This window comes from Pelobates fuscus, chromosome 2, assembly GCF_036172605.1.
Source record: "Pelobates fuscus isolate aPelFus1 chromosome 2, aPelFus1.pri, whole genome shotgun sequence".
Classification (NCBI taxonomy): domain Eukaryota; kingdom Metazoa; phylum Chordata; class Amphibia; order Anura; family Pelobatidae; genus Pelobates; species Pelobates fuscus.
Window position 1 is genome coordinate 74,347,135 of NC_086318.1, and position 12,342 is coordinate 74,359,476.

The 12,342-nt window shown below is 44.0% G+C and overlaps 1 protein-coding gene across 2 annotated transcripts in view; it reads right to left on the reverse strand.

The window, feature by feature from the left end:
* LOC134585489 (kyphoscoliosis peptidase-like) overlaps positions 1-2,143 on the reverse strand; it is a 71,907-nt gene extending 69,764 nt beyond the window's left edge. For both annotated transcript variants that reach the window (XM_063440911.1, XM_063440910.1), the window contains exon 1: positions 1,734-2,143. In XM_063440911.1, the coding sequence (XP_063296981.1) occupies positions 1,734-1,830 (97 nt within the window). In that variant the 5' untranslated portion in view covers positions 1,831-2,143. The remainder of the gene's footprint in view (positions 1-1,733) is intronic.
* Between the last annotated feature and the right edge of the window lie 10,199 nt (positions 2,144-12,342).

Consider the following 12,342-nt stretch of genomic DNA (forward strand, 5'->3'; position numbering starts at 1 on the left):
AAGAGAAAGTCACCAGAAAGATGTCACAGGAGGCGGAGGAGGATGCGGCAAGGAGGGAGTCTTGGCACTATAAAAAAGATAAATAAAAGTTTGTGTATATGAAACTTAGGGGGGCCCTGAATCTAACAAGGGAGTAGAACATTATAGAGCTAGGAATGCATGTCTGTATTCCTAATGCCACAGTGTTCCTTTAATCTAGAATGTATATCATTTTATACAAAGTGCGGAGGAAAGTGGCATTCATGTTTATAGTGTAACTTAAACATTACACAATACTGTAATAGTACATTCTATAACATAAACCTCTGAAAATATTGAAGCTTTTCAAGGCATATTAATGACATGAGCATTAGCAGCAAGAAGTTTAAGAATAAAATATCTGATGATGTTGACTGGTATCAAGCCGTATGGAGAGTTGCAGCGTTGCTCTGACTTTTGGTTCTCTTTGTATAATACATTGCATTTTTTTTTTTTTAAGCATTACATTTTTTTTATGATAGCAAATTACTCCCTCTTTTTATTTTCTCTTTTAACTATCAAGACACTCCTATATGTGCACCCAAGATATTGTAGCATTGGGGCACACATTGTTTCTTTTTATAAAGTCCGAGCATTGTCCCTGGTGCTTAGAATAATAAAGTTTCTTTTGTGTGCGTTCCATGGTGGAGCGCACATGCGCGACGGAAGTCAGCGGATGGTATGTCATCACGCCGGCGCCCGGTCGCGCATGCGCAATTGCACAGTAAAGATGCCACCCGGCATATTTAAATGCCGAACCGGAAAGAACACGAACACGCTCTTGAGGAAGTCTGAACAGGAATAGACGAAACGCGTCGAGCAGTTATCAACCCGGAAACCTGAAGCAGTGGATGGTGAATCATCTGGCCCATATTTGTTGCAGCCTCTGCACAGACCTCTACAGACTGCCAGACTGGGAGATTTAGCCTATTTAAGGCATCAGCATTTTAGCACATATTGATTTTTTCAATTGTGCCACACCGTTTGTGAGTGTTTTAATTTATGTATCTTTTATCACTTGAATATTAAAAGTTTGCACTATGATGTTCTCTTCTTTTATATCTTCTATGTGAATATTCCTACTCCATCCGCTGGAGGGTAATAATATCCAGTTTTTAAACTTGGTGATAAGTGGCGCCCTATTCTCTGTATTTTATATACAGTTTTCTTTTGCACTTGTGGTTTAAGGGATACAGGGAGTGCATCCCTATTTATAGTGGCTTGCCTGCACTAATTTGATGATCAGTTTGTCTCACTATCCACTTCTGGTTTATGATAGCAAAGACTTATTTCTCATTTCACTGCAACAGAGTAAAAAAATAAAAAATAAAGTAATTTCCTAATGCTTTTTTAAATCACCATAAACTATAATAACTTGCATGGTAAATAGAATGTCTACATTTCCTGCATTGGCATGGGCAGTTTCGTAATTATTATAATGGTCTTACATCAAGAGAAGTCCATCTTTAGGGTTATACAGGAGTGCTGTAAAAAATGAACTGTAACATTGACCCACCAGTCCCATCCTAGGGAGAATACAGACGTAACCACTAAAAGATTTCTCAGTACCAGAGTTAATGTACATAAATTGCTCTAAAATACAACAACAAGCTTCGTTAAGCTTTCTAGCGTAACACACACTGATATGTTTCTACCTGCAGAACATGTACGTATAATTATAGACTGACATGAATAATGATGCAATAAGTACTCACACAGGTAGTAGACACACAGGTAGATAGGGAGAGCTGGGAAACAAAGTATCCCCAGTAAGATTCTTTGCCACGGGCTGAGTCGATGATGCAGTGCCATGGTCTATTCCAGCCAAAATGAAATAAATGCGTTCTTTTTCCTGGTTACATGCCGTGTACTCAACTGCAAGAATGTCTGAGTTAAAGTTTATATGCATAATGTAGATACGACTGTGTGTCAAAACAACACTGTGCGGAATATGAACAGGGCGTGCTTGTTCGACCTTTGCCTGCATTGATTACTTCCTAGACTTTATGCTGTATTTTGTTTGACTGCCAATGATAGTGTAAATGTGTTTCTATTGGTGGGCATTTAGTAATGCCAGCTACAGAGTTTTATTAGGACATTGTAACGGGCTTATTCACCAAAGCGTGTATTACTTGAAATTCAAAGTGAATTCCAATTAAATTTCAAATTTTAGGCAAAAAAAAGTAGAAAATGTAAGTTATAATTCCAGTTTTCTATCTTGGCCGATAATTTGAAATTCGCTTGGAATTCACACTTTAGAGAAAAAGCTGAAAGTATTTTAAAGTAAACAGGCTTTTTTATTAGAATGCGATGTGTCAAGAATTCAAAGTGAGCATCCACCTTAAGGCAATAATAGCTGATCTCCAAAAATTCACCAAGCGAGCTCTGCATTCAGGATGTCTATTTTGTTCTGAAATTTAAAACCAACTTTGAATTCCTGACAATTTGCACTTTAGTAAATAATTTAGAAAATTCTGTTATATTGATATAATCTCTCTTATCTCATTCTCCAACAGGAACACATACCTTCTCCATCAATGCTACTGTACCCTGCTTTTCTTCTACATTTTTTATGCTGCACGAACATCCACTATAAGTACATACAACACTTACATAGACCTACAGAAAGTGCAAACGGAACATCCGGGCATCATAACAACCTTTTAATGAAGTTGTTATGGTGCCGTAGGTCCTGGGCCCCATCTTACCTTAAGGAGTCAAACCATTTACAAATTATTTGACCCCGAGTGCTCTGATAGTAACTGTCATGCAGTGACCAATTCATTGTTTGATTTCACCATCAGTCCTCCTCTGTCATTCATCAGCAAAGTAATCTTAAAGAAAAACTTACATTGACAAAAATCTTACATCCTTTGTTCTTTACAGTGAACAAATTACATATATAGTCCAGCAGCCTTACTTGATTTATTTGCTCCATTGAGAGCATTGATCAACTGAGAGATAGTGATGAACCCCTTCATTGCAAATATCATCGCTGACTGTATTGGAGGAAACCTTGTACATCTATACTGTGACAATGTTTGTACATATTTGGCAGGCTTGCAAATAAAATGTATCTATTGCAAACAAATATAATGTGCAAAATATGCCCTTGCTACCCCTAAGCAGCTCCCGGTGCGACAGACAGTTTTGGGCAGTGCTACAGGTAATGCTAAACACAGGGCTATTCTCTCTGATCCAGCACTATGGGAAGAGAAAATAACTACTTATATCTTTTTGGAACACAAAAATGCTGATTCTAAAAAGGAGATTTTTTTTTTTCAAATCACAAAGTAGTGAAGGGGGTTAAACGTTTCCTCAATGTTTGATATAAAATAAGAACATAATCACAAAGGATAACTCTCCTCGCTTCCTGTTTTTCAATGTAGAATTGTTTTATGGATTCACCTGTTGCTGTATTGGAGCCCTCACTAGAATAGGGGCATTTCACAGCTTACTGTACCTGCAGTCTGCTAGCTTTTCTGTAAACAAAACAAATGACTTGTTTAGTGCTGTGTTTGAATGGCACACCCTGTTTAGCTTTTAGCTTTATAGTTTCTCTGGTTAATCATTAGTTTGAAAAGGGTGTTCTCTCTACCTAGAGAGGAATTATAATGCTCTTGTGTATTTTATAATTGAAATAGAGCTCCATCTAGGGGCCACTGGCTTCAATTAACACACACTCCCAGTTTGGTATACTTAATGGGTAATCTCTTATGTCCCTTTGTTTTAGCTAAATAACTAACCCTATAATACCCTCCCTAACCCAACATTCCCCTTGACATAAATAACACAGACAATATGTTGGGAGGTAAAGCCATTGCTGGCTGCATTTATTGAATACATCATGAAGGCATCATGGCAGAAAAAACATTCAAACAGAACGGACGTAAAATAGAAATGGTAACCAAATTTAGCTAGGGTGGCGGCACCGAGGGCTAAACTCCTCTCTCCGCACCATGCCCTAAAGCCGCACCCTCTCGCCATAAGAGATACCATCCCTTCCTGGCAACCAACAGCCTTAATAATATATATATATATTTTTTTTAGCAACCTGGGTTAGACCAGGGCCACCAGAGCCTCATTAAAGTCAGTCAAAAAACGGTCCAGACCAGAAGCGCTGAGGTGGACCTCATCAGGCCGAAAAAGCTCAACCCGGTCGGCATAAATGTCCGGATGCCTAATGATGAACCCATGCAGCTCAGCAACAACCTGACCTACCAGCCTATTAAGTTTCTTCCGAGCCCTTTAAGCGGCGCTTGGAGAAGAAAACCTGGGCCACTGAAGCCTGGGCAACACATTAGACCACCCGATCCTCACGCCAGAAAGCCAATGGAAATCCGAGCAGACAACCCGAGCCAGGTCTAGTACTGGAACAGACCCCAAATTGTTGCCACCAAGATGGAGCACCAGGATGTGCAGACTCCCCCATCGAGCCTGAGCCTGAGCCTGAGCCTCTGGCAAAGCCAGTGGACACACACCAGAGAAGCTGGGGACCCCAGAGGCTTGTACAGCGACGAGTAGAGTGCGTGCAAGGACACCCAGTGGATGAACAGCCAAACACTAGCCAAACACGGTGGGTGGAGCAGCTCCTCAAAGGAAACCAGAGTGATTAAATGAAAACAAAACAGGTAACACCTCAACCTACGCAGCAGATAGGGGTCTAACATATAGCTTGTACCTCTGCGACCTCCACCGGCCCAAGCGACGAGGTACGTCCGGGGGGTGGCCCAGCACAGCTGCACAAGTTGCTGCACCAATCCTAAAAGAATGGGAAGTGATATGGCAGGATGTCAACCCCGCCTTACGCACCGCTAAGCTCAAAACTCTAGTAAACTGAAAGCGCGACAGCGCTAAACCCCCCTGCGTGGACTAGAAACTGGGTGCAGCTCAGGGGACGCAAGTGAGTGAAGGAACTAACAAGTTGCACAGGGCAAAGAGCACTATCCGCCAAGGCAGGCATGGATACCCACGTACCTTGCCCCTGTTGGTCAGACTTGGAATGGGGAATGAAAAGCAAAACTGCCTGAGGCGAAAGGGAGACATGAGCAACTTGGATCCCGCAGCCCACCACCCTGGTTGATGGAGCTACCAGCTCCCTCACCCACAGCGCACCAGGAAAAGCCAGGACAAACACTGCCCGAAAAAGAGAGACCTCAAACGCAGCTGAACAAACTTACGGTAAAGAAAGCAGTAGTGAAATCAGACGCGCAGGGGATATGGGTTCCTGAGTGTCCGGTGGATGAGACTCTGACCTACTCCAACCCTTGAGAACCTGCCTAACCATGAGAAACCTAGAAGGGTCTGGCTTACCTGTAAATCTCAAAAAGAAGGAAAGGGCAGCAAGTCTGGTCCCCACCATAGCTCTTGAAAAGCCACAGGAATGCAATGTAGCCAGCCAACTCAAAACCGCCACCTGGGAGGCCTCCACGCCATGAACCCTGATGCCCATTGAGAAACTGACCCATTTGCCCCAGCAGCAGATGTACAACGTAAGTTTCAGCAGCCAGTGAAGTTCTCACCAAAGGGAAAAGAAGCTTCCATTGTCCATCATCTGCCAGAGAAAAGTATTTAAATTAGTGCCCTGAGCTGCCGCCGATGGAGCAAGGGATCTAAAAAAGATCCCACTGAAAACGTGACAAAGCATCTACCAGCATATTATTGACCCTGGGAACATGGCAAGCTGCAAAGCGAATGTTAATTGGCAGGAAACGGAGAGCCAGCAGACTGAGCAACCTAATGACAAGAGGAGAAGAGGTGGACAACCGATGGATGGCGTGAACGACCGACTGGTTGACAGTCCAAAAAACAACTGACCAGTCACAGAAACGCGAGCACCACAACTCCACAGCCACCAGTATGGAGAAATGTTCCAGAAGAGTAAGGTTTCTCGTAAGGCCCCTGGCACACCACAAAGGCGACCAGTGGGTGGCACTCCAAGACCCCTGAAAATAAGCCCCATAACCACAAGAACCCGAAGCGTCCGTAAACGGTGAGACTGGTTGAAGGAAGGACCCCTGCCAAAAATGGACTCTGTTGAAGTCCCCTAGGACTGCCGCGGAGAGTCATCTCCAGACACCTATTGAAAACCCGACCCATGGAAATAACCCTGCAGGAAAAGTTAAGGAGGCCCAAAAGTGATTGCAAATCCGTCAGGGACAAAACCTGCGCTGCTACAGCCGTACGAACCGAAAGCAGCATCCTATCAACCTTGTGCTGGGGTAGCCTGCACTGCATTAAAGAGGTGTCTATTTCAATGCCCAAAAAGGAAATCACTTGTGTAGACCCGAGAGAATTGTCCTCTGTCAGGGGAACACCAAACTCAGCCATGAGACTCCTCATGATGGTCATCAAATAGGAGCAATGAGGAGAGCCGGCAGGACCCACAAGTAGTGCACTACTGATGTGCTGCCTGCACCCGAGGCCACGGCCCATTGCAAAGAAGGATTCAAAGAAAGCACACAACATCGAGCAGCCCATCGGTAAGCACTTATCCACGTAATAAGCCCCATCAAGCTTAAAACCCATCCACCGGAACGAAGAAGGGTGTAGAGGAAGCATCTTCAAATGACTGTTAGTGGGGTGGGTCAATGGCGTCATTAACTGACGCCCCGTCAGGGTATGACAAGTGTTGAATAAGCCTAAACTTGCTGGGCTCCTATTTGGACACTACACCCAATGGTGAAAAAAACAAGTCTTCCATAGGGGCCAGCTATCCTACCCAGAGAGACCTCCTTAGCTAGTTTGTCCCTGACCACTTGGGGGAGAGAATACCCGATTGAAGATTCCTTGGAGAAACCTTACCAGGGAGTAACCCGAAACTTGGATCACTAAACCCTCCCGAAGACCAGTCAGAAGCCATTCAGCTTGCTGCCGGGGAGAGTAAAAAGTCAGCCACCTCTCAATTGCGTCCACCTTCAGCGGGGTTGGAGCCTTTGAGAGAGGAGAATGAGTGACTAGAGGAGGCCCTAGACTGAGAAGGTCGATTGCACTCAGCTCTGGGATGGCCACCCCCACAGAATCTGCAGACGTGACGAAAGGAGCAAGCAGCTCCCTTGTCACATTGCTTATCCTGGAATTTCCAGCATTCACGCCCCTTCTGCCTGCCACGGTGAAAATCGTGGGAATACTGGGAAAAAATGCTACCCTCAGGAGGCAAGACCCTCTTTGGCCCCCAGTGTGACCACTGGTGCATATCCTGGACACCAAAGGACAGAGAGGGATTACTCGCCATGCGCCTCCTAAACTTTGAATCATACTCCTTCCATGCCACCTCCCTAAAAGTTGATAAATATAATCCATCATCTCCATGTACTTGATGACAGGAATGGCCTGCGCTGGATGCTTTTCCAAGAAAAAGGAAGCCAGTACCCGAAAGCAGTGCTGCCACTCGTCAAATGATTCTACGTGCCCGGCCTGAGACGATCCAGCCACTGGAGGAATGGGGCGAGCTGTATCCGCCCTCTGTAGTAACAGAACTTGACCTGCGGACCCTCTGGATACAGTGCGAGCAGAGGGAATTTCAATGTTTCTCAGCACCTCCTGCAAAACAGAAGATAAGATGGGAGCACCCAAGGGAAGAGGACACCGCAGCCTCCTGATCCTCAGAAGAAGAGGCATGAGAAGGAGAAGGATCAGCAGTGGATGTAGGGTTAACAGGGCGAAAAGTAGAATCAGAAGGCGGGAGTGCTGCTTGGCATATCTACTCCAAGAGGAGCATGCATGGCACTGATTTCATACCCTGCTGTGTGTGGGCCACCCATTCCAGCAGCCAAACACAGTGGCACAGTAGTTGATACACAAACAGTCTGGTGCATAGGGGAGAATGGAGCAAGTGAAGATATAGTAACAGAAGCCATACCCCCCAGACGCTGCTTGAGAAACTGGCAATGACAGCCCTGACATGCCCCCCCCCCCCCCCCCAAAAGTACTGCACACCCGTAGACCCAGATTCAAAGAAATAGGAGAGTGAATAGACCCCACAGCCCCCCAGAAGGAGGCAGCAAAACACGGGATAGAGAGGCCTGGGGAATCCGGGACCTAGTAAAGGTAAGTTTAGGCTTAACTCGCTGCAGCCGACGACCAATGCCCCCCCCCCTCCCCCCAGGAGCTCCTAACTTACCTCTCCTGGGCCTGGAAGAGCCCGGGGGACCTCCATGCAGTCGGCCGGTGAAAACCACATGACCGGAGGTGAACTTTCGGTGAGCACAGAGGGACCACGTTGTACTGCCAGAATAGGTGAAACACTCCGGCGGCCACAGACAGCGGGGGAGCAGAGGGGGCAGCAGGAAGCGTGCCGCTTGGATCTGCACAGAGGTAAGGGTAAAGTAGTGAAAGAAGAGGGGATGGGGGAGCAGGGGTGACCTTGGCTGCCTGAGTAGATGCAGCCAAGACAGAAAGAGCATGGGAGGGAAAGGAGGCAAGGCCTCAACTGCTGCAAGGCTTCAGCTGAAGGGGGAGGGAAGAAGGGAATAGAGAAGGGGGTGGGAAAGAAGCAGAGGACAGGGAAGGAAGGACAGAAGGGGGTAAATTAAGCTGAACAGTAGCAGAAGGAAGGGAAGAGACAGATAGGGAAGAAACCGTAGAAACAGGAGGAGTGGAGACTATGGACATCAAAACAACTTTAGCTTAATGAAGCAGTCTTGGTGTATAGATCATGCACCTGCAGTCTCACTGCTCAAGTCACTAAAATGTAAGAGTTAAATCTCTTTTGTTCCTGTTTATGTCACCCTAGCCACACCTCCCTGACTGTGACTCACACAGCATACAAAACTGTTTCATTGTCAATCAGATGTTAACTTGCTTTAGAAATCTCCTGTTCTGTAAACTGAACTTTAATCACACAAAGGAGGCTTCTGCAGGGTCTAGAGGGCTATTAACAGAGCAGGGGATAATACATTATAAATTAAACAGAATGTGCAATAAAGGAAGTTTAAACATTAGATCTCACTTTACAGGAAGTGTTTAGGAAGGCTGGGCCTGTTACCTGCAGGGAGGTGGGACTAGGGCTGTTTAAACAAAGTGATATAACTCCTAAATGGTAAAGAATTAGGCAGTGAGACTGCAGTGGCATGATCTACACACCAAAACAGCCTCATTAAGTTAAAGTTGTTATGGTGCCTATAGTATCCCTTTAAGTAGAGTTTACTCCCATTACGTGCATTATTTTGAATCCTGCTCTAGGTCACAATACATCGGTGTTTCCCCTTACTCCTCTTCCGGGTTTTGCCGATCACCTACCTCCGCATCTGATGTCAGATGCCCTCCTATTTAGACGAAGCCTATTGAATCGCTCACTCAATTGTTTCCCAGCGATTCAAGACCGATCCTGACTTAATTTTCTTGTGTACCGAACCTTTGCCTGTGACATCGTTTTGCCAAACTTCTCCAATCCTGACCTTAGACTCCAGGCCATATTATGTTGCTTAATCACACTAAAAGTTGCTTCAAGGTAAAATAAAGCAGATTATCTCCTTCCAAATTGGAGTTAAGTGATTATACATTTATATCATCTTCTGAATATTCCTTTTGTATACAGTTATTCATTGATTATAAAGACTTATATTTCAAGTATTCTATCTTGGAATTTATAGGCCTTAAGCTGCCAGGATACACTCAGTTCATCTTTGCTGAAAGAGTCTGCATTTTGGCTACATCTTGTCAACTAATTTCAAGTTACTTTTCACTTCTTTAAATTCACTAAAGTGACTCTCCACCTTACCAAACCTTCTAAAGTGATTGTATATTCTATTAAGGTTCTCAAGGTGACGGTTCATTTATTCAAAATATTAAAAATTAATGGTCAACTGCTTAAGGAGTTTAACGTGACTTTTTTCGTCTTATCAAATTGTTCAAAATTTCTGCTCAACTTGACAAGCTGTTTAAAGTGACTGTTCAACTATTTAAAGTTGTTAAGTTTTCTGCTCAAATTCTCAAGCTATTTAAAGTGAAATTGTATCTACCTAAAATATTTAAAGTGAAAGTTTGTCCTATCATGAAATCTTAATGAAACATTTACTTCTTGCAATAATCATTCACCTATATCCAAATTTAAAAAAAATAGTGCTAATTCAATACAAAGAAAAACAAGTTTTGAAATCCATCTGACCTTCTGGATCAAAAGAAAATGTCGAGAAGGACATCCATGAAATTTGCTGATGAAAAGCTCAGTAATGAAAACTATAATTTGAGGAAATATAAGGTCGAAATGCTGGTTTCCAAAGTAAGATGTGATACTCGATGCATTCTAACAAAACGGGAACAGACTACGAAAGCAATTACAGCCTGCCAATGAATAGTGATTAACTAATTCACATCAGAAACAAGCACAGTATCCACCAATCTCTAGTTAATGACTCTGCTTATCGTAAACCTCACTTTGATACTTTAAGGAAATTCTGAACTTCTGCTTGTCGAGAGTAATAGTAAAGGACAATCGTTACTCTAAACCAGTGGTAGTCAACCTTTTTCTAACTACCGCCCACTAATGCATCTTTTTGGTTGAAAAAATTTCCTTACCGCCCACCAGTTTTCGCGCAAGTGCGGAATATTTTTTTCGAAAGGAGGGTGTTTTAAAAAAAATAAATGTACGTACATTTATCTTTTTATTTGCAATTAATGCATGTTTATAATGTTTTTAACTTTATAAAAAGTTTAATGAGAAAACAATAAAGTAAATTGAAATTACCTTTACTAGTGATTAATGAGATCCTTGAGGTTGTAAGGAACAAACGAAGGTCTCCTCTTTCGGTGATATTCAGACGACTTCTCTGTTTGCGCATAATATGATTTCTCATCTGTGCGTCAGCTCCCCTCTTCTCCCTCCTCAATTCCCCTCCCCACCTTTTTCCCCCCTTTTTTTAACCTTCCTTATAGCAATGCCCAGTAGGAAGGCTGAGCTAGGTATCCCACTATAACAGACTGGCACACATACATACAGACATACAGACACACATACAGACATACAGACAGACAGGCACACACACACACAAAGACATACATACAAAGACACATACACATACAGACAGACACAAGAAACAGACACACATACATACACACATATATACAGACAGACACACACACGACACATACATACACACATATATACAGACAGACACACACACACGACACATACAAAGACATACATACAAAGACACACACACACACAAAGACATACATACAAAGACACACACACACAAAGACATACATACAAAGACACACACACACACACACAAGACATACATACAAAGACACACACACAAGACATACATACAAAGACACACACACACACACACAAGACATACATACAAAGACACACACACACACACACAAAACATACATACAAACACACAAAGACACACACACGACATACATACAAAGACAAGACACACATATATACAGACATACACACAGACACAAACAAGACATACATACAAAGACAAGACACATGTATACAGACATACACACACAAGACACTTACATAAGACACACACAAGACATACATACAGACACACACAAGACATACATACAAAGACACATACACAAACAAACACATTATATTTAAGTCACCCTCCTGTTTCCTACCTTTAAGGTGCAGGAGGGTGACTTTCCCTGGGGTCCAGTGGTGGCTCAGGTGGTGGCTCTCTGTATGCTGGGAGGAGTGACCGGGGAATCACTTCCTCCCAGCAGATTTGATGTCATCACAGGGGGCCCGGTCGCGCTGTTAAAGCGCCCAGCGCTGACCGGGCCCCCTCACAATCCACATCCATCGGGTGGCCCTGACAGCATGGGCCACCCGATGGACCCCTCCATACGGGGCCGCAAGTGGTGATGGCGGTACCCAGTCACAGTGGTACCGCCGGCTCGCGCCCGCCCGCCTGCCCAATTTATAAAAAAAAAATTGAAAATCCCTACCGCCCACCTGGAATCCTGAAACGCCCACTAGTGGGCGGTAGGGACCAGGTTGACAACCCATGCTCTAAACTCTCAGTGCCTTTGTTCAAAGTACTGGATTTCTATTAAGTAGACTACCTTTCTGTCTATTCCTCAATGTTTCCATTCTGGATATTTTTAGGTGTAATTCGCCAGCTGCTGTGTAAATTCAAATCACACTCCTAGTCTCTCTGCCCCTCAACCCTGTGATCTCTTACTGTTCTGGCACCTGGTAGAACACAGGCCCAGCGGCATCCACATCAACCCTCAGAGCCAGGCCTCCCTCCCAGACATCCATTAAGGCTGCAGCGCAAGGGCGCTTCAATTGCTTCAAAGGAAGTGATGGGCCACCAGGTGCAGGCAAGGAAATTTAAGATGTGTGTTAGTCTACTT